Source organism: Neodiprion virginianus, chromosome 1 (genome assembly GCF_021901495.1).
Source record: "Neodiprion virginianus isolate iyNeoVirg1 chromosome 1, iyNeoVirg1.1, whole genome shotgun sequence".
NCBI classification, from domain to species: Eukaryota; Metazoa; Arthropoda; class Insecta; order Hymenoptera; family Diprionidae; genus Neodiprion; species Neodiprion virginianus.
Window position 1 is genome coordinate 32,424,280 of NC_060877.1, and position 23,978 is coordinate 32,448,257.

Genomic DNA, 23,978 nt, shown 5'->3' on the forward strand with positions numbered 1-23,978 from the left:
TGTCAGACATATTAGTTGATGCTTGAATGGAAAAGGAAATGTGGAGAAAGTATATTTTCTTTATATGCTCACGATCGTGTAACCTACTCGATACAAATATACTCCGTTAAATAATAGATTCGAAGATTATAAATAGCGTTTTCTCTCTCTCTCTCTCTTTCTCTCTCTTGCTCTTATATCTTATCCTGCATTTAAAATACCACGACTATGAAGAGAGAGATTCGTAAACTAAAATACATATTCGATTTTCCAGTAACAGATGAGAGTGTACGGAAAAATGTAAAACGATCTAATGGTTGTTATTTGCGAAGAGTAAAGCGTGAACCTGCACAGTCCGCTGTTTTGGTATTGATTGTACACATGCCGCGTGTCCCGAGCGAACTAGATGTAAAGACGTCAGTTTAAACCTCGGTTGGTAGTATTTTTCGTCGAGTGTCACGAATAACGTAGTTATTTAAGTGAATCATCGTTAGGACAAATTGTTCGAAGCATCAACGCGTATGGTATTTGTTATGAAAAGTGTGATGACTCACCGTATTTTCGGCTTATATTTGGGCAGAATATCAGCGGACGATGGAGGATTTCTCTAAAGAGTAACGAGGAACGAACGTCCGATGCACCTCGAAACACTGTCCTGTCGGTATGGTTGGTATTACACACACAAACGGAGCCGGCACTGAAGCATGGCGGCCATCTTTGCTGGATAATTCCATGTAGGTGATGTAGGTACACTCAAAGAGAGCAGCGCGCGTTCCCTGTTCGTAAACTGTCGTAGACCCCGAAGAAGAAAACAGATGCAGCGTGTAACGTGCGCCCTACGTCATCCTGATAAAATTTGGTCAATAAATTATCGTCGATTACAATTATGTACACCCTTCTTTCTTTTCTTCTTTTCCCACATTCGAGAGTAAAAAAACCGTTGCAAGATTCGAATACCGTATCAGTTTTATCATTTTGTATCCTAGTGTGGGGATTAGATTCTTGGATCGTAGAAGAGAGCCAATAGCTTGACTAGTCAAACTTCTGTGAGAGAGATGGAAATTAATCTACGAGAATCACGTGCATGTACTCTGTTCTTTGATTTTAAGTTTATATCCGCGACGCTGTCAGAGTCGTTTGATCGTTTGAGAAAAAATTTCCGACGATTCGAATGATTTGCATCCCGTTATTGGTCGGTTTCTTTTGTTTTTGAAAGCTAGTACGGACGAGCCCGTCTAAAACTTAAAATCATAATCCTGCAGCTGTAACGAAGAAGCTAATCGACGATCACTTACTACGGTCATTCATATTGCGATATAGTATAGTGATCTTTATGATACATTTTACGAATGTTTAAATGTACACGTGTAATGTTTGTTTTTTCTTACAACCTTGACCGCAATAAAAATAGCTATTAAAAAATATGTTGCGTTATTACATTTCTAGGGAATTTCCGTACAGGGTGTAGCTGAACCATTTTGGTGATTAGGCTATAAAAATCGTCTGAGATATTGGGTTATGTAAATATTTATAGATTTTGAATTCGAATTGGCTCTGACAATGAGTGTTATTAGCCTGTTGACCGAATTCCCTATTTCTACTGTATTTGGACGATTAATTTGATAACAGAAAACATTGCTAACCTCCGAAAAGTCTGGCTGTAAAGTTTCTCGTGTTTTGTTTTCGAAATATTATGAAATCACCGTAAAATAACTTACCAATAATTTTCGCCTTCGGAGCTTAACTGTTATCAGCGTTTCAACTTTATAGAGATCGAGAGATTCAATGGGACATTTAACATTCAATACCGGCACGAAAATTTAGTAGTATTCAAATCAAGGAACAAATGTGAAATACCATCGCAATCTGAATTGTTTTTTGTTTCCAGTATAAGTTTTGCTATCAAGGCTACCCAGGTGGGAGAAAACATATACAGTTACTATTTATGCATGTATAAAATGTGAACATAAAAAAAGAATCTGAACATTATTGCTACACGGTGATTTAGTATCATTTGATTTAATTTCCCGAAACAGTAATGTTGTGTCTTGCGGAGTCGTGAAATCGTCTAATTCGAATATAAGTCTATGATTTCAACGCGGGTAAAAACGAGGTAATACCGTTTTGTAGGGACTTTAATACCTACTGAGACTGGTGCTGCCATCTTTACTTAGGGACAAATACTTTCATGTTATCTGCAACTCTTTGTGAAAGTGTTCAAATGGTCAATAAATCAACAATTGGTTAAATTGCATGATATGGGGACGCTTATTTTTCAAAAATAATCTGAAACCAATAAAATCTTATAATGTCATAATCCAATAATGCCATAAACAATACTCAACACTTTAATTAGATAAAGAATATGGATAATTAGGTATATGTAGATATAATCATAGTATAAATTTATTTCGGCCCATACTTTAACACTACCGTTGACTGAAGATACATTACTGATACATATATCTTTAGTCAACGATATTGCGATCGACTTTAAAGTATCTTCGATAATAAAACGTGAAAAAAAAATATATATATCACTTTTTTAATAATTTACAAAATGTCTTCACGCCTTCTGAAAACGATAAACAATAGGTACAGCAAGCGCTAATGGAAACCGTGATTATTGATTCTAGTTCAAAATACATGTTCAAGAGAAAAACAAAAATCAGTCATCTCACAGCATTCCAATTGTAAGATGAAACATTATAAACTATTTCTATGGTACACATGATACAAAATAGTAGGAAAATTGCGTTGAAAAAATTATCGAAGTCGCGAAAAAAATTAGGTTTAACAATCACTATGATTATGTGTAATAGGAGTAAGCTCAAGAATGATAACCATAACCAGTTGACTATTGCTAATATGTTAGAAATGGTATTTCAACGGGGGCTTTAGTTTTTGTTCTAACCAACATTCCCATCTATGGTGACAAAAGTTAGATATTTATAAGCTATATATATAATAATATTATAGCTATTATAAGATATTAATCAAATATCCGTTTATTTCCTGTTTCGGATAACGGAACTGCAATTTTTATACGAAAAACATGGGATTTTCTATTATTCCTTCATGAAGAGTCAATTTTTTGCGCTGTTCTTCGTTCAAATTATGAATGTTGATGGGAACCCTGAAAAAATTACCATTATATTAATAAAACGGTGAATTGAAAGTAGTAAACAAAGAAATATGTAATTAATTTTAAATAACGATATTCAGTTTTGATATCATGGTATTAAAAATATAAAAAATTCGAGAATATTGAAAGATTTTTGCGATAGTTTGTCAGGAACTTACTCTTCGGTGTGAACCCTTGCTCGATATGCAGCCAAATGAGCGTAGTAGGTGGGTGCCGGATAACTGACGGACCGTGTACATCTCGAAAACATGTGACACAGATAATACGTTAACTGCTCAATCTCGTCTTCAGACATCTTGCTGTCATCCCAGAGGCATCTATACTTTGTAGGTCTAGCCATACCCTGAAACGAAATAGCTATTATTTCTCGAGTCATTACGAATCAGTCAGGATCTATCGTTTTTCCTGTGAATATATCGCGATACATGGATCTAATTCTACTGGCAGTCGATTTTATTTCTACTTAATTTACCGAGGCGTCAACAAGTTGAAAAGTCGACAATGAAGATTATTTCGATGAGCCCCGTGTTGAAATATAAGAAACATCAAACCTGAATGCTGGCATGCGACACAAGGTAAAAGTCGATGTGTGAAGGATGCGTTATCATAGTATCTACAACTGTCCCAGCTTGCACGTTGAAATTTTTACGGGCATCATCAGAATTTCGTTCATCTGTGGGAAACAGGCGAACGTGATGCCTCTTTTGTACGACCAAAAACGTGATTGGTGGTTTGTAGTTTGCATTCAATTGCCCGCAAGCTCTTTGAATAGCCGGTAGCTCTCGGCTCAAGACTTGAGCAAACTGACCTTCACTTACTCCATCTCTGCAAAGGTGCATATGGATATAAACAGAGTGTGATTGAGTCGATACATTTAATGAACAAATGCTGATTGAAATACTTGTGGATATCTTTTACCTGTAGAAAATGATTTGCTGAGGCTGGTAACCAGTTGACTTGTAAAAGAACAATAATTGTTCCTTTACCATTCTTTGCAGGTCTAGAATAATCTCTTCCCGAGGTGGTTGCAGCTGACACTTGATATTATACTTGAATTGTGCTCTTGCATCATGACTAGCTGCTACCTGCAATTACGTTACATATGAAATCATAAGAACATACCTCAAAATTACTTCAATTACTCATGTCTGTGAGCTGTAGTTTTAAGAACAGATATTTCAAATATCAGTAAGAATATACCGCAGCTATTGACGGTACATCAACGGCGTCTGGTGGAGGATGCGTTACATCGGCGCCGATAATTATGCAAGGTTTCATGAGGCATTTAGGTCTGTAAAAACAAATCGATGTCGAACAATAGACTCAAAATATTTTGCACATAATTATGAAAATATAATGTGAAAGTTGATGCAACATACTTGAGATTATTATCCATTATCATGTGATTCACACCATTTAATTTTGAATTTATTTTTAAGAGAATGTTGGATGTTGTTGCTTCACTCAGTCGACCAACAGTTCGGGCTTTAATGCACTGTGTTAATACCCCTATATGGATTTCTGCCGCTTGCTTCACTTTACCTGTAATAAAATATATTTAAAGTACCAGGCTGCAAGTGAAAATAAACTTACATGATATATCTTTAATACAGTCAAATATTAGATTCGTAATGAAGCTTCAACATAATATTTTGGTTCAAGAGCAAACAGAGATGTTGTAGCAGAAACTTACTGTATGCAGATCCACGATCAGGTATAACCACAATGATTAATTTTAAATTTTTGTTTTGTTGGAAGAAGTTGTTGATCCCACGAACATCGCGCGTTGGTGGATCCAATGTGACAAAGGGTGTAAGTGCTTCACCAAGATTCATACCACATTTTATTGCTATAACCGATTCAGTGCAGTTAGTTACTAATTAAAAGCCATATCTATGTAATATTAACAATAGAAACAAAAAGCATAATTTTATGACATACTAGAATCTTATTAAAAAGAAATTACTGTAATTGAAAAATGCGCACCATTTGATATCAGATCATCTGCAAGTCTGTACAAATCATTTTCTCTCGTATATCTGCCGTTCAAATTAAGAATTGTCCAAGTTTTAGGTTGTAAGTCAGCAGCGTTACTAAATCTCGATGCTCTCCATGTCCCCCGACTGACTCGAACTTGCCGGTCATACATCAATACCGGTGGATCAAGCACTCTAGCAGGCACCTTTTCAAATCCGCCCCCGACAGATAGCCCAAACTCTTTCACGCAAGGATCGTTGTTGAAATTGATCGATGCAAACTGCAGAATAAACAAATGCACTTATTCAACCATTCATTTGTAGTTCACTTCTGTTTTTGACTGAATCAGTTTCTATGTGAATCAAGGAATAACACTATGTCGAATTTGATATTCCTGACATGTTGTTACATGTCATTAATTCAACTATGAAAACAGTCCGTTGATAGCAGCCTACTGATTTGAGTAACTCTTCACTTTGAAAATACAGTTTCCACGTGTTTATTGATTTGTAATATTAAAATAATAATCTCAATAACTCACCGCATTCATAATTTTCTGCTTCCGGATGTCAGTACTTGTAGCAGCAGCTTTAATCATGTTAGAGGTTTGTATTTCGTCCATTTTTTTTATCGTAACTTGACCAGGAACGATTGTGCATAGCTGTAAAATTGAGATGGTACGTTTGAACAATCCGAAGATTTCAATCACATGATTCACAACTGGCATAATTTTGTGGGATAACTACTTCGGATATTTGTATTTATCTGTTGTAATTTCACTTCAATTACAAAGGTATATCTTATGTAGTAAAAGAGATGTCATATCATTCTATATACCTCAGCTGGTACATAGATCTGTCGATTGCGTCCACCAACCCAGACACAGGGGAGTTCTGGGTTTTTGATAGTATAGTTCTTTTCCTTCCGGAAATAGTCGTAAACAGATGTTTTACTTCCATTGTCCAACGTGAAAATGCTTTTCACTGCACTTTGCGTAAGATCATTTATTCGCTGGGTTCGCTTTGATGTGGGATGTCCAGGAATTTCGTAAATAACTTTTAATCCTGTATACAAAATCACAGATTGCACTAGTGTTGTATCGTATTTTATTCAAAGTATGTAATTGATTACGATGTAATGAAATTTTTCACAAACCCTTGAGTTGCTTCGCAATGTTTATTTTATTGTATTCCACGTCCCTTGGGGAGAATCGAGATCCACATATTTCTCGCATATATTCGACTATATTTATAGCTTTCGGAAATCCTTTGTGGGCCACTGCATGGTCAAAATATTCAAACTTTCAGTAACTACGTAGGTAATATATGCGGACTTTAGCCATATAATAACAATGTTTTAATAGTTTTCCCGTTTTCTTACCGTCAACGTTCAAGTATGGTTTCCAACCGATAATAGCTGATTGAAACATGCCTACCCATAACTCCATACCGTTTCCCAAATCTACGATATGACCTTTTGGAGGTTGAAAGAATGATCGACCGACCTGTAGTTGAGAAAGTTTACAGTTACAAATCAAAGTTTGATTGAATCAAAGTCAATCACAATTACAAATATGTTTACGTCTATAATTCATAAGTGATGGAATATTCTTCATTGTAAAATGGCAATGTAAATGTTTCATTAGATCACATTCAATTACCTGTACGCATTTGGAAGCAGCCCCGTGGCGTAATACAACATCAATTGCTTGTACTGCAGTTTGCTCAATTTGAGGCATGCCGGGAGCAACACGCGGCAACCACGAAAGATCGATATCAGCAACTCTGGAGATGACCACCTTGTATGTTTTGTTTTGTTCGCGCTCTGGATTGTACACCTCTATCTCCGCTTTCATCTTTTTATAGGAATCATAAACCAGTTATAGTTGCAAAGTATTTAATCCAACAGACAAATAAATATATACTTTTTCACATTCTCACTTGTTGAAAATCTAATTAAAAGACAATAATCAATATGAAATTATAGGTACTTACACCGTCGCCAAACGGAAGTACTCCGCTGCTGTATAAATTTCTCCTGCCATCAAAAGCAGGGTGTCGATTGGGGAAATATTTTTCATGGATGGCGTCGTACGTTCTTCGTAGCATGAATTTCGGTTTATCAGGATCAAAGGAAATATCATAGTGCACGGCATGTGGATTGAAGTTTGAGTTAAACTTCAGTGACACTACATTTGCTTCTACTACAATCGGTCTTCCCATTGTTCCCGCTTTAGCTGGATTTTTACGACAGGGAATCAAGCTCATTTTAGCTATGCCTTCTTGTAGTGATTCCACAGATTTTGCAGAATCCGTCTGTTGACGAGAACATTCATTTTATAAACAGTAATCCAAACTATTAGCATTAGTTGGAATTACTTTAGCGAACATAAGGAACTTAGCAAACTGTTGTTATTCGGTTCGTTTTTCTACCTGCTGTGGTTGTTGCTGAGGAGTTTGACGAGGTCCCTGTTGTTGTGATGGGCCTCGTTGGGGTGATGGCTGTGGTGGTCCTTGCCTTGGACCTTGTTGTTGCGGGACCTGCTGTGGTCCAGGCTGACGGGGTCCCGGTTGCTGTGGTGGTCCTTGCCATGGACTTTGTTGTTGTGGGACCTGCTGTGGTCCAGGTTGACGGGGTCCCTGTTGCTGTGGTGGTCCTTGCCATGGACTTTGTTGTCGTGGGACCTGCTGTGGTCCAGGTTGACGGGGTCCCTGTTGCTGTGGTGGTCCTTGCCATGGACTTTGTTGTCGTGGGATCTGCTGTGGTCCAGGTTGACGGGGTCCCTGTTGCTGTGGTAGGCCATGTTGGGGCGATGGCTGCTGTTGTGGCACTTGCTGGTTTCGCAATATTGTGCCATTTTTATCGATGTTACACTGATGTAACTTTTACAGATGCATAAGATTGTTCATTCATACCTGTGGTTGGCTGCCAGGTGCCTGAGGTCGAGGTCCCCGTGCAGGCGGTGTTTGAGGTCGAGGTCCCTGGGCAAGTGGTCCCTGAAAAGGCGGACCACCTGTCGATCCAGCTCCACGTCCTGGGCCTGGAGCCTGTGGTTCAGAAGTGGTCCCTCTACCTCTGCTTCTGCCTCTTCCTTTAGGATGAGGGTCCTCACCTCTATCTACTCCTCTTGGAGGTGGTGTCGAAGAAGTTGAAGGTGGGCCACTTGGAGGATTTTCTGGCGCTGCTTTTGGAGGAGGTCCTGGCTCTGATACAGTGGCTGCAGGCTGAGATTTAGAGGCCTGGCCTGTGTCTTGCTGTTTTCCCTTCTTTCCTGTTGAAAATAAAAGAGCATTCATCATCGTTGGTCACAACCTTTCACTTCGTTGTATCAAGGCTTGAACAATTTGAAGATTATCATTTCTGAAAATATGTAAATTTGAACAACTGGTGAATTTGAAAAATTAACGACGGAGCCAGGAATCGAACCTGGTATCTAGAGATGCTTTACCGGAGACTTACTCCACTAGACCACCTAGCCGCCCTGACTCTGTTGTCGTTAATTTCTCTTATAACCAGTGAGTTCAAATTTGTTTTCATGTGCCCGATTTGTATGAGTAAGAATTCCTTCTCTGCGTGCACGATGTAAGGAGACTGTAGTGTGTAGATGTTATGTTTACCCTTTTCAATCCATTAATCTACGAGAGAATTTTGTTGAAAATATGTAAATTTGAACAACTGGTGAATTTGACAACGGGCTTCTCATCGGAAACAAAGGATTGAAAGGATAAACATAACATCTACACACTACAGTCTCCTTACATCGTGCATGCAGAGAAGAAATTCTTACTCATACAAATCGGGTACATGAAAACAAATTTGAACTCACTGGTTATAAGAGAAATTAACGACAACGGAGTCAGGGCGGCTAGGTGGTCTAGTGGAGTAAGTCTCCGGTAAAGCATCGCTAGTTACCAGGTTCGATTCCTGGCTCGGTCGTTAATTTTTCAAAAACACCCGCATCTCATTTATTAGACGGCATTGCCGTCTTACGGGCTTCTCATCGGAAGCAAAGGATTGAAAGGGTAAACATAACATCTACACACTACAGTCTCCTTACATCGTGCATGCAGAGAAGAAATTCTTACTCATTATCATTTCTATTTGATGAATATACTACATGGTCATCAAATAAATTGCTTCTTTATTATCTTGGAATAGCGATTGTCGGTTGATTAAGTAAGGATTCAAGAAATTTGTAATTCATCTGTGATAATACAAACGCATATTTAAGTTCGAATGATTTTATTTCTATTGTATGCTTTGCTGGACAGGTGGATAACAATCCGTAACCAGTGCTAAATAACATTAAATTGAGACTGAGCTGCGATCACTAGTTTGAAATTTTATTAAAGTGATGGTTGTCCAGGTTCGTTGAACAAAACACAGGCTATTAAAGCATATATGTCATAATTTTGATTTCTTTTTCAAGTGACAGATATCAAACGTTGAAGACATAATTTTGTCGAATCTAACAGGTTAGCTGAAATATCTTCTTAATCAAGCGATAACAATTATGTGAAGATAAAGGTTATGTTAAAAAAAAATGTCCTCGATACATTTTGCTTTGGATTTTAGGTATTGGTAATATCATAAGCGTAATGTACGTGAGATTGGATGTGTTGCGACATAAAGTGAATGCAGTTGATATATTTTACTAATATGTTCAATGCATATGTGCGTAGCGTTGAGTCTCTGTGTCAGACTGCCAGTACTTGTTTAATCGCTGAGCGATCGAAATGAACTTTGCTGCTCTGGCATTTCACATATTCTACATATACCGCAATGAGTGACATCATTTTCAACATTAACTATTGCAGGACCACTTGCAGTGACTAGCAGTTCAAACTAGTACGTTATATTTGCATGTTGAAAGATGATAACGCATCAACTGACACGCCGAAATATTATTTTATGATACAATGTTTATATGAATTAGATTTTGACACGCAAAGAAAGTTGGTTTTAGAAAGTGTATGGTCACGGAACAGAGAGTCAAAACTATTTTTTGTTGATATTGTCTATATCGTAGGGACGAGTCATATCGATGAGATTAACTGGAAAAGCTGAAATAAAAAAATTTGTCCGACACGCATGTGATACATTTGAAATCGAACATGGTGATAAATTAGAATTAATCAGAGATGCCACTGGATTATCAGAATTTAACCCCGGAAGATATGACAGATAACCAATGTGCCAAAAAATTTTACTTGTCGGAATTGGCACGACAGAGGTTTATGAAAAATCTTGTTTCTTCCAAGCATTGTAGGATTGTACAAACATACAGTCGTTACAAGTTGGTATATTGTAGATGGTACGTTGGATCAAGAATGAGTAATTCTCACTTTGTCAGCAACATAATATTGATTTTTCGAACGTAGAACACGCGTTGTAACGCACATGATAATCGGTACAAACAAGAAATTGGAGCACAGTGTATAATTAAATTGGAATAAATCTGCCTTTTACAAGGCCGTGCCTTCAGTGAAATAAAATAAATTACATGTGTCACTTACCTCTCTTTTTCGTCATCTCGAGGTGTGTGTAATTATATCAAAGGACCCAAATTCCCGGGACGAATATCAACGGATGTTTGAGAAGATTGGAAAACTTATTCCACGTAAATTAATTGAATTGCCCTGCAATTATTAGTTTAGTTCTGGAATCCAGTCCGTACCGCGTACACAATTTTCACGAAACTTTGGCACTCACTGATTTCGTTGCCAACGATTTTGATCACATACGTCGGGATTTTACCGGCCGTAGTAAACACAGAGTCAACAATACGACTAATCTCAGAACGCTACTCGGATGGCAGTGAGCTGTCGCCCGATTTCGGAACGCCGCTGCAGTACTGCAGATACATTTCGGAACACACCCTGAGAATGTAGGATGCGTTCCCAAATTAGCTCCCAGTGCTGCCAACCATGTTTTATACCTTTTGCACTCCTACGATGCACCGCCGAGATTATAGGTAGTTCTAATTGGTTTAATTAACGAAGTAGTACTACGTAAATTAGTATGTCACCGACCGAGCAAACTCACCCTTTTTTTTCCTATATTAAATAAATAGACAAATAGAAAGGGTTAAAATTTCGACGGTGCATCGCTCTTTCGTAGTGGAATTTAGAAAAGTTACTCGTAATCCAAAAATCGTCCAAGAAATGTGTAGTTTTTTCGACACGCGTTACTATTCCCACATTTCTCACATTTCTGGCGCCAACATGTGCATAGTTAAAATACTTTCTATCATTCCGGAAAGAATGAGGAGTAAAACGAGTCATCGTAAGACTGTTTTCATGCAATATTGAGTTCGCTAGACGAGAACTAAGATATACAATAATTTCGATCAAAGATGCTCTCACGATCAGCTGGCCACACGGTCGAGCGTTCCAGATTCGCTTTTAGCGACATTTGTTTTAGGATCATCGGGCCACTTTCTAATATCCTCAGTCGGCGCCGAATGTGTCTTGAGCTCCTTTTCTGAACGATGTACGGAAGTTGGTAACTGGCTCGTATTTACCATCAGGAAAACAGTATACAATGCTGAACTTAAGAACGGCAACGCTCGAAGGATGGAGGTTTCCCAAGATAATGTACAACTCATCGTCAGTTACCGTACAAAATAAATACGCGCGGGATCTTACTGGAGGCAACTTCACAATGTTTTTCTCGTAAAGGCCTGAAGATTAGTACGAACAGTCGGCTATCAACTAATGGCAAGATGGTCTCTTGGTAAATGATTTTCATTATTCTTAAAATTAAAAGCCGAGACCATCCGAGAACTTAAATATCCCAGTAAAAAATCAAACACATTAAATTCTCTGCCGTTTAAAGATTCATACGGCATTGTTGAAATTCTCATGATTAGGAACACTGTCATTCACATTTTACTGACAGCCTTTCTAGGATGGTGTAGGCAACCAGGCATACTGCAACGCTTCCGTGGCAGCATCGAAACACGAAACCGGTGTGCGGTCAGCATTATATCTGCTGGCGTTTCTCACAATTTTTTGCGATAACCGTAATCTGCGCATAGAAGAAATAAGATTAGTTGTTGAAAATAATAATACGTCATGAGTGCCGCCTCTATCGCGAATTAGTTGCGATCCTGTTACAGTGCAGATTCTGTCAATTAATTATATTTCCTCAATTAAGGGTGTGCGTCAGCTAATATGTAATTATACGAGCGATTAATACTTTCGTTACTAGTTAAAAAAGTTTCACGATGGCTGATCGGAAGCACCCGTGGTTGATTGATAAAGCCGCCGAAACCTTTCGATCGCAGTCGAACTTTGATTTGAATGATCTGAAAATTGCGTTGTTCCTATACTTGGGTTATTCGTCATTCACTTGTGAAGTCAGTATACAACTGTGAATAATAATCTATCACACAACTGACATACGATGTAATGGTAAAGAAACTGCTACCTATATCCGTAAATACCGGCGCCTAGTCTTGCAGTGACTTTAAGTTTATACGAATGATTAACTTCTGGACAATTATTTGAAAATTTTTTTCTGTTATCTTTCTAGCTTTGTGTGCTTTGCACTTGAATCCATTATACGTCAGTAGATATTTTTTTTTATCACGAGCTCTTGTTGCGCTGGTAGGAGTATTTAATTCCATGATAATTTCACCCTTTACCTCGTAATCAAATACCTGAATCAAATGTTTTCGACTCGAGTAATCTAGACTCCTTGAAATACTTCGTCGCTTTTCGTTTAAAATACCTCAACTTGAATTAAAATGAGAAAGCAGCAGTCTCTTTGTCCATAATTCACTTAGGAAGGTGTACCTTTGGATTTGATGCTTCTATCTGGAACTCGATCGCAACACTGGAGTGCACTTGATGACGATCAATACTGGACAAAGACGATCTTCGTTCTTATTGCGTTCGCGTTATTTCATTTGAGAAGAATTACTCTCGCGAAAATTGGGACAGATTCTAAAAATTCATGATACAAGAGAAACGATTAGGTATAAATTAATAGAAAACCAAATCTCCAAGTGTCAAAGCATTTCACTTTATTGGACGGTAATTATACACATATTTCACTCACGCGTGGTGAGTCATCGAGGATAATTATCGACTTGTACGCATTGTCTTATACGGATATTAGAAAGGTTTGGCATTTCGTTTGTTTGAATACCATGTTGAGACATGCAAATACCCACATTCTGTATACGTAATAAATATTGAATGAATTGAAAAAGTTTTGGAAAATTTTGCAGAAGGTTCTAATCCAATATTCCGAACACCCCGAAACTTTACCGACTGGTGCAAGTTTGCGATACGTGACAAAATATCATATATATCATGTAGTATAGAGTTTCGTTGTTTTACAGACAAGACCATCCACTACATACTTGGATGACTTTGTTCGTAGCGCAAGTTCTGTGTTGATTTAGGAAATTTCCCTCCTAAAATCTCGCCTGCAGAATTATTTATAAAACAGAACCTGAACTATGAACAACCTAGTTTTTGTGTAGATACTTAAATTTTCAATGAGGTTTTTGTTCGAAGTAAACACTATAGAAGATATATAAATTAGCTTTGTTCTGCAGTTTGTGGAAAAGGCAAAAATCATGCGTGATAACGATAATAGACGCAGAGTTTTATATTTTCTGTATCAGAGTCAAGTGTGGGGTAAATTTGAGTACCGTGAAGGAAAATATTTTATTTCAGTGACTTGGGAAATTGCACCGTTTAGTGAAGAAGTATTTTAGTCAAAAATGCAACAGATCTCAATAATTATATTAGGTAGAATTTGTTAATAAAATAATATTAAATTCGTAAAACGCTATGCTAAAGTGTTATTAAAAAAAGGTTGATACCTTCATTCCTGTTACATCCACGTAAGAACTATCAATTCTCGTTATTAAACGAAACGAATGAAATTGTTTTTTTTTCCCCCTTTTCTTTTGACCGGAATTCTGATTCTTCGATCTGGACGTTTTATTCTCAAGGTACTTTGCGTTTTCACACTTTTTCTAATATTGCATTTGAAGAATAAAGGGTTTGAAGTAGCATGTCATTCAAAAGTATACCGCCCGCTGTAATTTGCCAGGTAAATGACACAGCCTGGTGAAAATGCTGACGCTTTCCACGTTATTGCTCAATCCAAGAAGAAAATTTCCCCAATTTGTTCAGCGACACTTTCCCCGAAATCGTAAGTGCCAGCCAAAATGTAAATGGCCCGTTTCTAACGGTAGCAAAAATTTCTTCGGTAGGGGAAATCTCGGCTGGTTTGGCATATATAACAGGAAAACCTCGACTCACAATGCAAGTTCGATAGTTACACTAGCCTTGTGAACGTGTCGATAAGCGCCAACTGAACATGAAATTCGTGAGTCTTCCCGCTAAACCTGCAAGCAAAGGATACTATTTCAAAGAGAACAACATTATTTTAGTTACACCCTCATAACGAGATATTTAATCCTGATTCGCGTCTCGTTGATTTATATTTTATCTACCCAGTTAAAAAACACTCGCCATTCATTCGACCTGACTAAGTTTGTTTTCCACATTTTTTTTTACAGGCTGTTTTTCTCACGTGCCTTGTGGCGTCCGCTTACGCTGTCTCTGACCAGGAGCAGCAATCCGCAGAGCAGCAATCCGCAGATAAAGTTGGCGTTGAAGAACTCGGGTTGACTCGAGAGCCGGAGATCCACGTAGACGACAACGGACATTTTACACTGAGGTAATTCACTATTCCAAGTGTACGTGTAAAAAGCAGCCCTCATCCCCTGCACGTCGTTCTCCCATTCTTCCGGCAGTGTGTATTTTTGTCCCCTTTCCGTGCTCCGTACGTATATCACGCCTCACATGTCGTAGCTCGCAGGTGGCGTATTTTTCTCGGGTAATTCTTTCACTTCACATATTTTCACCGAGTTTCCTTCAGATAACGTTTCACAGCTCCTGTTTACGACCCCGATCTCCGGTCTTAAAGGGGAACTTCTCTACCGAAACGGGTCGACCCGACTTGCTGTTCGAATCATAGGCGCGATTTTATTCGATTGACTTTAAGAGGTGGTGAAAAAATTTCGCTTCGATTCATAGTGATTTTGGTCATTAAACGAAAATCGTTTCTCTTCCTCCTCGAGCCGATTTTCATTTTCCATTACGTCAACGCCGTCATCCGTCCGTCATGCATGCGCTTGGCAACATGATAATGAAAACACCCTTCCTAGACGGTGTATCAGGCTCGTGTCACTTATGAAAATACCCGCCGCACCCTCAATCACGTGTCTCGCACCCTGCGCACCCGTTCGAATCCCACCTATTGCCAGAGTTCCAATTTTTTGCACCACAACTGACAAATTGCCTGTATGCAAACCTGTCACCTTATTTGTCACGCAAGTTGACGTTCGCCAACACATGTACGAATAACTTTCAGACTCACGGACGACGATGGAAGTATGTTCGAAGAAGAAGGCGTTGTTCTGACAAACGAGAAGACGGGCGAGGAGGTAGTCATCGTGAAGAAGGGCGTATATTCCATCCCGGACGAGAATGGAAAACTCGTGAAACTGGCTTATGACGTTGACGAGCCCCCCATTGCTTCCAGCACCTTGCAGAGAAGTCGCAGTCAAATTCACGCCCGGCCCTCCAACTGATACGGCGCTGCACCAAATATTAGAGTGAACGTAATTTTATTGGTTTATCAGGTGATTCCTGACATTGACCGATGTTGTTGAGTAAATAAAGTGATTTCGTGTTTATGTAAAACGTGTATTTGAAATTCAAATTTAATTATAACCTACATCCGTTCATTATCGACGTAAACTTAAGACATTGCGCTGGCAAAAGAAGCATGCAATTGCGTTTTTTTTTCGCATCTAGGTACAAAAAGTGTAAGCTTATTTTTTTTCTCACTCCACCTACTAAGGCCGAAACGCTAACGGTTCTGTGGTTAGTTCGATTCAAACCGTGGAAGATATTGGGGAGCTGAGATATACACCAGAGCCGTTTATTTGAACTTGCGAAATCCATTTGAATGCGATAAGAATCCACGCCTATTGCCGAAACACGCTTCTACTAATCTCGAAGTTTGATGAGGCTTATTAGCACATAAATGTACTGGTCGTGAATCGGTTTCGGAGAGAAAGATTCTGAGAATTATACAATGGGTGAGGACAGGATTAATGCTTTGGGTCTTGCGGTTTATTAATTTGATTTGTTATGTAATAAATATCGCAGATAAGTTGCGTATTTTCAAGGATCTTCGCCTTCTTCTCAACTTACTCGCCGAGGAGTGACAAATGATTATGGTTAAAACTACACGTTCTTTCTTTTAACATTGATCACGAATGGGAAAGCGAAAACGATCAATCGTGAATCTCAAAGTGTCAGGATGCGGCCGGCTGTTATTATAAGTGGACGCAAATTGAATGTTCATCAAATTCAACCGTGTTTTCGACATGTTCGTTTATTGTAGATTCCACTCTCGTATAAATGTTCGCATTGAACAGGTGAAGAAAAATTTCTGGGACTTTGAGACTAACGAAGACGGTATCGATAATGATTCCCCGCCTAACGATAAGAAGCTTGTCTTTTCTGCTGTACGGCGCTTACATCGGCATTACATGAATGGCATGTAAAAATATTTCCATCGACGACTAAAACGAGAATAAATAATCCTTTTAAGTTTCCGTTCTGTACGACGATTCAGTCGCGAACTGACGTATTACGCAAAAACATTTTTCCTCAAGCTTCTTACGAATGAGACGATTACGAATCACTTTACTTCGCGCTAAGTGTTCAAATTTCGTATTTCTGAGAGAACGAGGCGACCGCAAAGCGCGAAGCGGGTTCTTAAAATGGACCGATTATGGGAGGTCTAACACTTTCGTCTCAATAAGCTCTAAAAATCTGTCTACTTTATGAGTTCTGAATACGGGACTTTGCCGTCATGACATAGAAATTTCCAGGGTGAGTTTGCGCCCGTTAAGTGATTATAGGCTACAAAATATGCTTGCGCATCAATTAGCATTTAATTATATACTTTGAAAGACAAGTAGAACCCCTCGGGAGAGTTTTGTTTTCAACTTTGTAAGGGTGGCTAGATTTTCTTCTCTTTCAACATCAATCGTAAAAGTTAATGTGCGGCACAAATTTAATGTTAAATCGCGAAAAGCGATCTGTGTTATAAACTGAACAGATTGCAGACTATTCCATGTCATGTGAGACACTCTGGACTCTTTCAATACACTAACTTGCCTGCAGTGTGCCAAATTCCTGAAACATAAGTGTCTGCAATAGGTAAGTTTAATTATGGGATTCATTGACTGACTCGACAGGCCCCTGAAACTGGGACAAGGAAAGACGTTAAATTTGCGATCTATGCAAAGTTGACAAGGATTATTATAAACGACAATGATTAATGGCCAATATATTCTCGGTATTGACCTCAACATTTTCACAGCTGAAAGTCGGACGACTGATCGAACAAATGTTGTTGAGAATCTGCCGAATAGATTTTGAATTGTATTTAACGTTTGTTGTAAACGACATCCTTGCGTCCTTCGAACGAGCCCGGAAGTGTGGGTTACCTCTTAGCTTTTATTAATATCCAAGGTCGCAAACAGGAATCTAACTACGTGCTCGGGTTCACGGGTGTCATAATTACTCATAAAAAAGGTACGTTAACCCAGCGGATTCATCGCCGAAGCGGCTTGAGCAAGAGCCTTCGTCTAGCCTGAAGCGAAGTTGTGAAATTTTTGTTCTATCCAACTTCCGTGATCGCGGAATCGTTCAGGAATTTACTTAGCTTGGTACAGGCCTAGTGCCAGAAGCATGGCCGTTATACAAAAGCAATGGACCTTCTCATATTGCGCGAAAGATCCGATTAAACTGGCACTTATTATCAACTTTGAGGACCAACTCTGAAGTCCACTTGCTTTGTTTCGCGTCAAATTATTAGGTTCAACAAATTCCTTAGCGTCAGGAAATTAATTGGATACTGCCGGCCTGTCTTCACTGAATTTTCGTTCGTTCTACGGTTTCAATCTGCTTCTGCTAAATCCGATTGAACGAACACAATAGGGCTAATTACTTTTAACCCTAAAAGTTCACGCGAAAAAGCATGGAAGAAACTTGACACAAGCGTGAGCACCAGCTGGAAATACACCAATTATCGAGTCCATTCCAGTTTACTAATTTGCTAATCACCTGGCTTGGTATAATTTACAGTTCTATCAAGATCCCTTCGATGCCTCAGGCGACCCAATTATTGAATTCCGGTACTAATTGGTCTGGTAGACCAATTAAACTGTCCCCATACATTTGACAGATAAATTCTCGTCCAAGGTTGTTTTTCGGGATTCTATAGTTCAGCCGTTGGTTTCATCATTCGTACACCCATATCGCGTATACATTCCGATGAGCTCAACCAAAGCAACTCCTCGCTGAATTTTAGGTTGAACCAGATAAGTTCGGCGGTTTTACCGATATAAAGAAATCCGCAGAAGCTCATCGCTATAGTCATCAATGTCACCGAGGGGAACATTGAGTGGCTATAATAGGTGAAGGGAAGGTGGCTGTGGATTTAGATTAATTGCGCGGTTGACCGTTGACCTATGTAGTTGACAAATAGGACACCCATAATGGTCTCAGGAAAGTCAAGGTCTAAGTTTTCAATCCACCCTTGTAGCCGTGACTACGGTGGTCTAGTCCGATAGTTACCAAGATCCGGTGGTTTCGTAATCCTGTACGGCAAGTTAGTTTGCACCAAGGACTGCAATTATCACGCATCGACGATCTAAATTGGTTAAATGATCGCTATTGTCGAGAACCACCGTTTTTCACGGAAGCCTTCTGCTTTAACAAGTCAATATGATACTTGGCGATGGTGAGTCGATTCTTTTCGCACGTGGCGGCTGGTAGCTCGACCATTGTTCCGATCACTAACACGTCTATAGTCGAAGCTCGAGAACGCGAAACGTCGAATGAAGTATTTGAAGCGTGAATCCGGTGAACTTTTACATTAAACTTTCTTTTATTCACATTCTTTGTCAAAGGAATATTTTATTATAAGTCGAAACGTTTTATTGACAAACAAATAGGACGACGTAGAGTCGAGAGGGGATACTTTCGGGATAATCGCGTGCTTGATAACCATGCACCTCGAATGGAATCATTTTTACCCAAAACTTCTCGGCCGCTTGTCGACAACCGTTGATGATGTTTGGTCAGAGCCTCCCTTGCTCTAGCATTCTCTCAAATTACCGAAAACTATCCGCTCTGGTCTCTGGTTATCAAATGTCGTCAAGTTGAAAAAATTACGCATTCGAGGCTTTGGGGATGTGATCACCCTCGACTATGTATCCATTTTCATCGGCGGTCCAGGTCTCCGTGATCTTTTCTCCGTTAGGGCTCTCGTAAGTTTGGGATCCGGATTGGATCAGGACGTGGTCTTTTCCGTCAGCAGTCGGCTTCAACGATCCCTCACGCGTTACGGAGATTCCATTTCCAGTTCGGTAGCTATAATATCGAGTAAAAAAACGTTGGAAAAATTTTAGTAGACATTCTCTTCACTCTGCACACATTTAACGTAAGAATTTCCACTTGGTCTCAATTGCACGCCAGATGGAAAAATGAAATTTGAAAAATTCCTCATTCTCACGTCAATGCAAATTGTCCGAACTCGTCGCGGCTTTCGTCGAATTGGAGCACCGGAATTGGCGTGGATACAAATCCTTGGGGTGCGGCTACAGAAACGGCCACAAGGGCAGCGAGGACCAGAACCTGTGGATACAATGAACTTGAGCGAATGAAAAAAATCAGGATGCAAATCCGGTCGAAGAAGACCACCGATATTATACGTTGGCCTGCAGTTAATCCAACTTGATAATAGATCTGCCGTCGCACTGCACGAGAGTTGAATGCGTGCGAGTTGGAACGTAGTCGACGGATTATAAATTTTCCCGTGCAACCCGAAGAGCGAGGGTAAAGAGTAGTTTTGACTATTCGAAACTGTCATGGCTCGAAAATTGCTGATAACAATTCTTGTCACAAGTGTGAAACTGTACTCACAATTTTCATGTTGGGATAAAAGGTCGTTGCTAATGTCCGTATCGGCTCGAACTGTTAAAAACTCTTGTAAAACTTGAGTATTTATAACGAACAGAAAGAACCCTCGGGACAAATGTCGTACGTGCACTTCGGACGGATGAACACATATATATATATATATATATATATATATATTACAGCGATCAAAACATGTCGCGCGATGTGTTTTCCAATGCTGGCTTGGACGAAATTTGAAATCCGCTTGAATGTCGATAGCTGCGTATAATTTTAATGATTCGATAATTGCTCGGTTTCAGTGTGACTATCGTGGTAAGTATTCGATTATTATGTAAGTGAACGTTTGCAGTCGAAGTTTGATCGACAACGTATAATAATTTACCAAGAATCAATTTGTCTCAAACTTCATGCTGGATTTCAGTCGGTCACGTTTTACTCCAAATCATAGCAGAGTTAGCCAGATGAAAGTCTTTTTCAAGACTCCTACTATAGACAACAACTCATTTTTGTTTAACTTCTTAGTTTGGATGAAATCTGTACGGAAAACACAAAAGGCACGTTACGGTGGCTAACTGAAATTCATGTGATCTTGTAATTATTCATCGATTTCATTGGGCATTGGATGCATGCAGCCGTAACCATTTTCTCATCATAAATTATTTGTCTTTTTTATTTTTTATCCACTGATGGTGATACACGAAAAGTATAGGTTGTTGTTAAAAGTGACTTTAACTAATTTCAAAGCAGGTTTTTAGAATAATGCCGGTCTGTCGGTCTCGAAAAACCCACGCAACGATCTTGTCAAGGTTTTGATGGAGAAATTTTAAATTTACAGGTCTTTACATACAAGTTGCATAAAAACTTGTAATTTCGGTTTTTTTTTAACATAGGGTACCATCGAAAAAAATCAAAATTTGAAAAATTCAATGCATGCTGATACAATTTAAACGGCGTTTACAAAAAATTGTATATAAAATACCATAAAACGAGTAACATAATATATTTTATGAAAAAAGGAGAGTATCAATGACACAATGTCTCCATTGTACATTAAGTGATTAAATCGATTTGTAAATTCATAAAAATTACAACGAAAAATGAAATATTTAATGCTTATGTTGTACGTTATAGTAATACAGCCTAATGTGAGAATGATGCTTACCGACATGTGAATTGTGTGGAAAGAAAATTGTGATATTTCGGTGTTAAGGACAGAACGATGCATTTCAAATGTGAAATAATCTAATCGAATTCATTTTAACAATTTTGCGGGGACGAGAATTTCAAACGAGTAAAAGAGTTCGAATCACGCGTATTTGTTCGGATTCTCAATGTGCTTTGGTCGTTAAAATTTGTCTGGAACTGATTTCCATCTTCGAAATGAACGTCGCACCGCCCGTTAAAGCTACGTAGAAAACGATTTACAACTATCGACGCGACGGGAAATTTGAATTGGGAAAGTGTACGATCTGTCGCCCGAGGGAAATTTTCGCCCTGTGTAAACTGTGTTGACTGTGTTGTTAGTCTTGCAGTCTCAGGTAAAGTGAAAGGGGTTATTTGGTGGTAGTGGTTAAATGACTGTGAACGTTTAGAAATAACAATCGGAGTTTCATTGTCGTATAAATAGGAGGAAATTTTCAATTTGACCGACACATTACCCGCAGCCCGCCAAAGAACCCCATCGGTTCTGTTCAAGCCAAGCTAAGCTTTCATCATGAAAGTCGTGAGTATAACGTCATATTTGTGCGTAGAAAGAAAAATTTGTTGAATCTAACCCAAAGTGGCTAAAGAAAATTCTTGTGATTTCGAACAAGCATCGTTTTATCCAAAGAGCGAAATTCTTATTCTGACAATTTTTTTGGTTTAACGGATCACCACGTTTAGTTAAATAATAAATCAACACACATTTCCTTCGTCATATTTGGTAATATTCAACAAATTCTTTCTCCGTGCTAACATTCAGTACACTCTTTGTTTTCCTAAAAAATACCTACGAAACAAAACCCAAACGAAGAGCCAAGCTTCGGGCTGATTATTATCAGTAAGAGCATTCCGAGGTAGTTTTTAACGCTGTTTCGTTTTCTGGGTCTATAAATTAACCGTCCTTTTCTCTCGAGACAGGCAATCGTCCTCGCCGCGTTAGCCGCCGTCGCCGTGGCTCGTCCTCAGAATCAGCTCACCCCCGGAGTCATACCCATCCTGGACTACCAAGAGACCCATGACGAGTTCGGGCAGTTCGCTCTGAGCTACGTTACCGGCGATGGAACCCAAGTATCCGAACAGGGTGCTCTGGTCCCCAACTCCAAGGAAGACGGATTCGTCCTCGTAAAGAAGGGATCCTTCAAGTACTACGCTCCCGACGGACAGTTAATCGAGGAAACGTGGACCGCCGACGGCAACGGCTTCCACGCCGAGGGCAGTCACTTGCCGGTGGCACCTGACCCCAACGCGGCCTCGTAGATGATTGTTAAGTTAAATAAACGTGGAGTTGACGTAGATATAGACGGTTGAATAAAAATGTTTTAAAAAAGTATCCAACGAAATTTTTTTTATTATCGACAAATGAAACCATTTTAATAAATTACGATTTTTACAGTAACGAACAACTGTATTGTCTTGTTGTTATTGAAAGAATTTTGAAACGAACTTAACCGATACCTCTTGCTGTTTTCAGCTTTTGTTGAAGATTTCATTTTCATTTATTTATTTATTTTTTTTCTCGTCACCGTTGTAAAAATTACGTCGCTTCGCGCGAACAGCTTCGCGGAATCGATGCCTGAGTAGGAGATCGATTGGCTCGTTAATCGTAACGTGGATTGTGACAGAAATTTCGACCGCGTCATAGAACCTGGATATTCGTGTCCTCTGTTCGTTATGACCTAAGGCAGTTCGCTGCATAACGACATCGAGCTATCAGCTATTTTCGAACCGGATGAATAGGTGAGTATTACCGAACGGAGACGATTAAGTTGATAATTCGTGGTACGTCACAATAGGCTTATGAAAGTTGTTTGAACTTTGATTCCCATCTTTTCCACCGGCTGGTTGACCCGAGAATCCGTACGATTAAAAACAATATATATTAAACCAAGGATGATCGGTGTATAATTAAGGGTAAAGGTCTTGCGATTTCACGTGCACACGTGCATAATTATTATATTGGTAGTGTTCCGTCAGCCCCTGCACATTCTTTTCTTTCATGTGTGTAAATATACATATACATATATTTATATATATATATATATAATAATTATATACATATATTCGATATCAGGGTCAGTGTTGGTGAAAATTTTAAACGGTTTCAATTCCCATTATACGCGATTTCGAAAGGGGTTCGTGGTCGATTCATAAATTTGAAATTTTGAGGCTGATCTTGCGACTGATCGGAGCGTGTAATGTAGTAAGAAAGTGAATTAGCACGGCTTCGGATAGTGGTGTCAATTTGGCGTATAATTCATGTCCTCAGAATTAGGCAAACAGCCCGAACGTACAGAGTTGATCAATGTATAATAGATAAGGTTATTAAAACGTGGCGATATGTTATTATCGCGTTATTACCAAGAGCCATTTGCGCCGATATGCTGATTTCAAAAGACCACAACGCTGCACCCACTCCGCGACTTTATACCTTCTGCCGCAGAGTTCCATACACATGTCGTATTTTCAACACGCTTCATATTACAGCCGCGCATCGCCGAGGCAAAATCAGGATGACGACCATTCCGGGACTTGCCTGAGGCAGCATGGTCCATATCACGTTAAACTTAAGTTCGTTCGAGCAGTCGCCTCAGTTGTAACATTGCGCAACTTGAACGCGAAGATGCTCCGTCTCTCCACGT

At 39.1% G+C, this 23,978-nt stretch overlaps 3 protein-coding genes across 4 annotated transcripts; 1 reads left to right on the plus strand and 2 right to left on the minus strand.

The window, feature by feature from the left end:
• Window positions 1-2,311: 2,311 nt before the first annotated feature.
• Window positions 2,312-10,914, minus strand: LOC124308484 (protein argonaute-2-like). 2 transcript variants are annotated; one of them, XM_046771243.1, is made up of 18 exons: window positions 10,618-10,914; window positions 8,017-8,372; window positions 7,858-7,935; window positions 7,534-7,785; window positions 7,096-7,416; window positions 6,762-6,956; window positions 6,482-6,605; window positions 6,257-6,379; window positions 5,939-6,165; window positions 5,643-5,762; window positions 5,111-5,381; window positions 4,818-4,973; window positions 4,504-4,666; window positions 4,325-4,415; window positions 4,043-4,209; window positions 3,676-3,949; window positions 3,283-3,467; window positions 2,312-3,115 (listed from the first exon to the last, which is right to left on the minus strand). In XM_046771243.1, exons 1-18 carry the CDS (start codon window positions 10,631-10,633, stop codon window positions 3,022-3,024), a joined length of 3,213 nt encoding a protein of 1,070 aa, XP_046627199.1. In that variant the 5' UTR covers window positions 10,634-10,914; the 3' UTR covers window positions 2,312-3,021. The 2 variants fall into 2 exon arrangements, with proteins under 2 accessions (XP_046627199.1, XP_046627194.1); XM_046771238.1 differs by having other exon boundaries at window positions 7,534-7,935.
• A 3,529-nt stretch (window positions 10,915-14,443) lies between these two features.
• LOC124310284 (endocuticle structural glycoprotein SgAbd-8-like) lies at window positions 14,444-22,596 on the plus strand. Its single transcript, XM_046774095.1, has 2 exons — window positions 14,444-14,452; window positions 22,258-22,596. The coding sequence occupies exons 1-2, from the start codon at window positions 14,444-14,446 to the stop codon at window positions 22,594-22,596; spliced, it is 348 nt and encodes a 115-aa protein (XP_046630051.1).
• Window positions 19,228-20,169, minus strand: LOC124308555 (endocuticle structural glycoprotein SgAbd-2-like). The gene is made up of 3 exons (XM_046771377.1): window positions 20,140-20,169; window positions 19,730-19,851; window positions 19,228-19,587 (listed from the first exon to the last, which is right to left on the minus strand). Exons 1-3 carry the CDS (start codon window positions 20,146-20,148, stop codon window positions 19,386-19,388), a joined length of 333 nt encoding a protein of 110 aa, XP_046627333.1. The 5' UTR covers window positions 20,149-20,169; the 3' UTR covers window positions 19,228-19,385.
• Window positions 22,597-23,978: the final 1,382 nt, after the last annotated feature.

What these genes read in the sequence shown, in the direction of transcription:
- LOC124308555 (XM_046771377.1), bottom strand. An exon ending in TTCGGACAATTTGCATTGAC is followed by an intron (nt 19,588 to 19,729) that starts GTGAGAATGAGG and finishes TCGATATTATAG; the next exon opens with CTACCGAACTGGAAATGGAA.
- LOC124308484 (XM_046771238.1), bottom strand. An exon ending in AGCAGAAAATTATGAATGCG is followed by an intron (nt 5,382 to 5,642) that starts GTGAGTTATTGA and finishes TTTATTCTGCAG; the next exon opens with TTTGCATCGATCAATTTCAA. An exon ending in TGTCGCATGCCAGCATTCAG is followed by an intron (nt 3,468 to 3,675) that starts GTTTGATGTTTC and finishes ATTTCGTTTCAG; the next exon opens with GGTATGGCTAGACCTACAAA.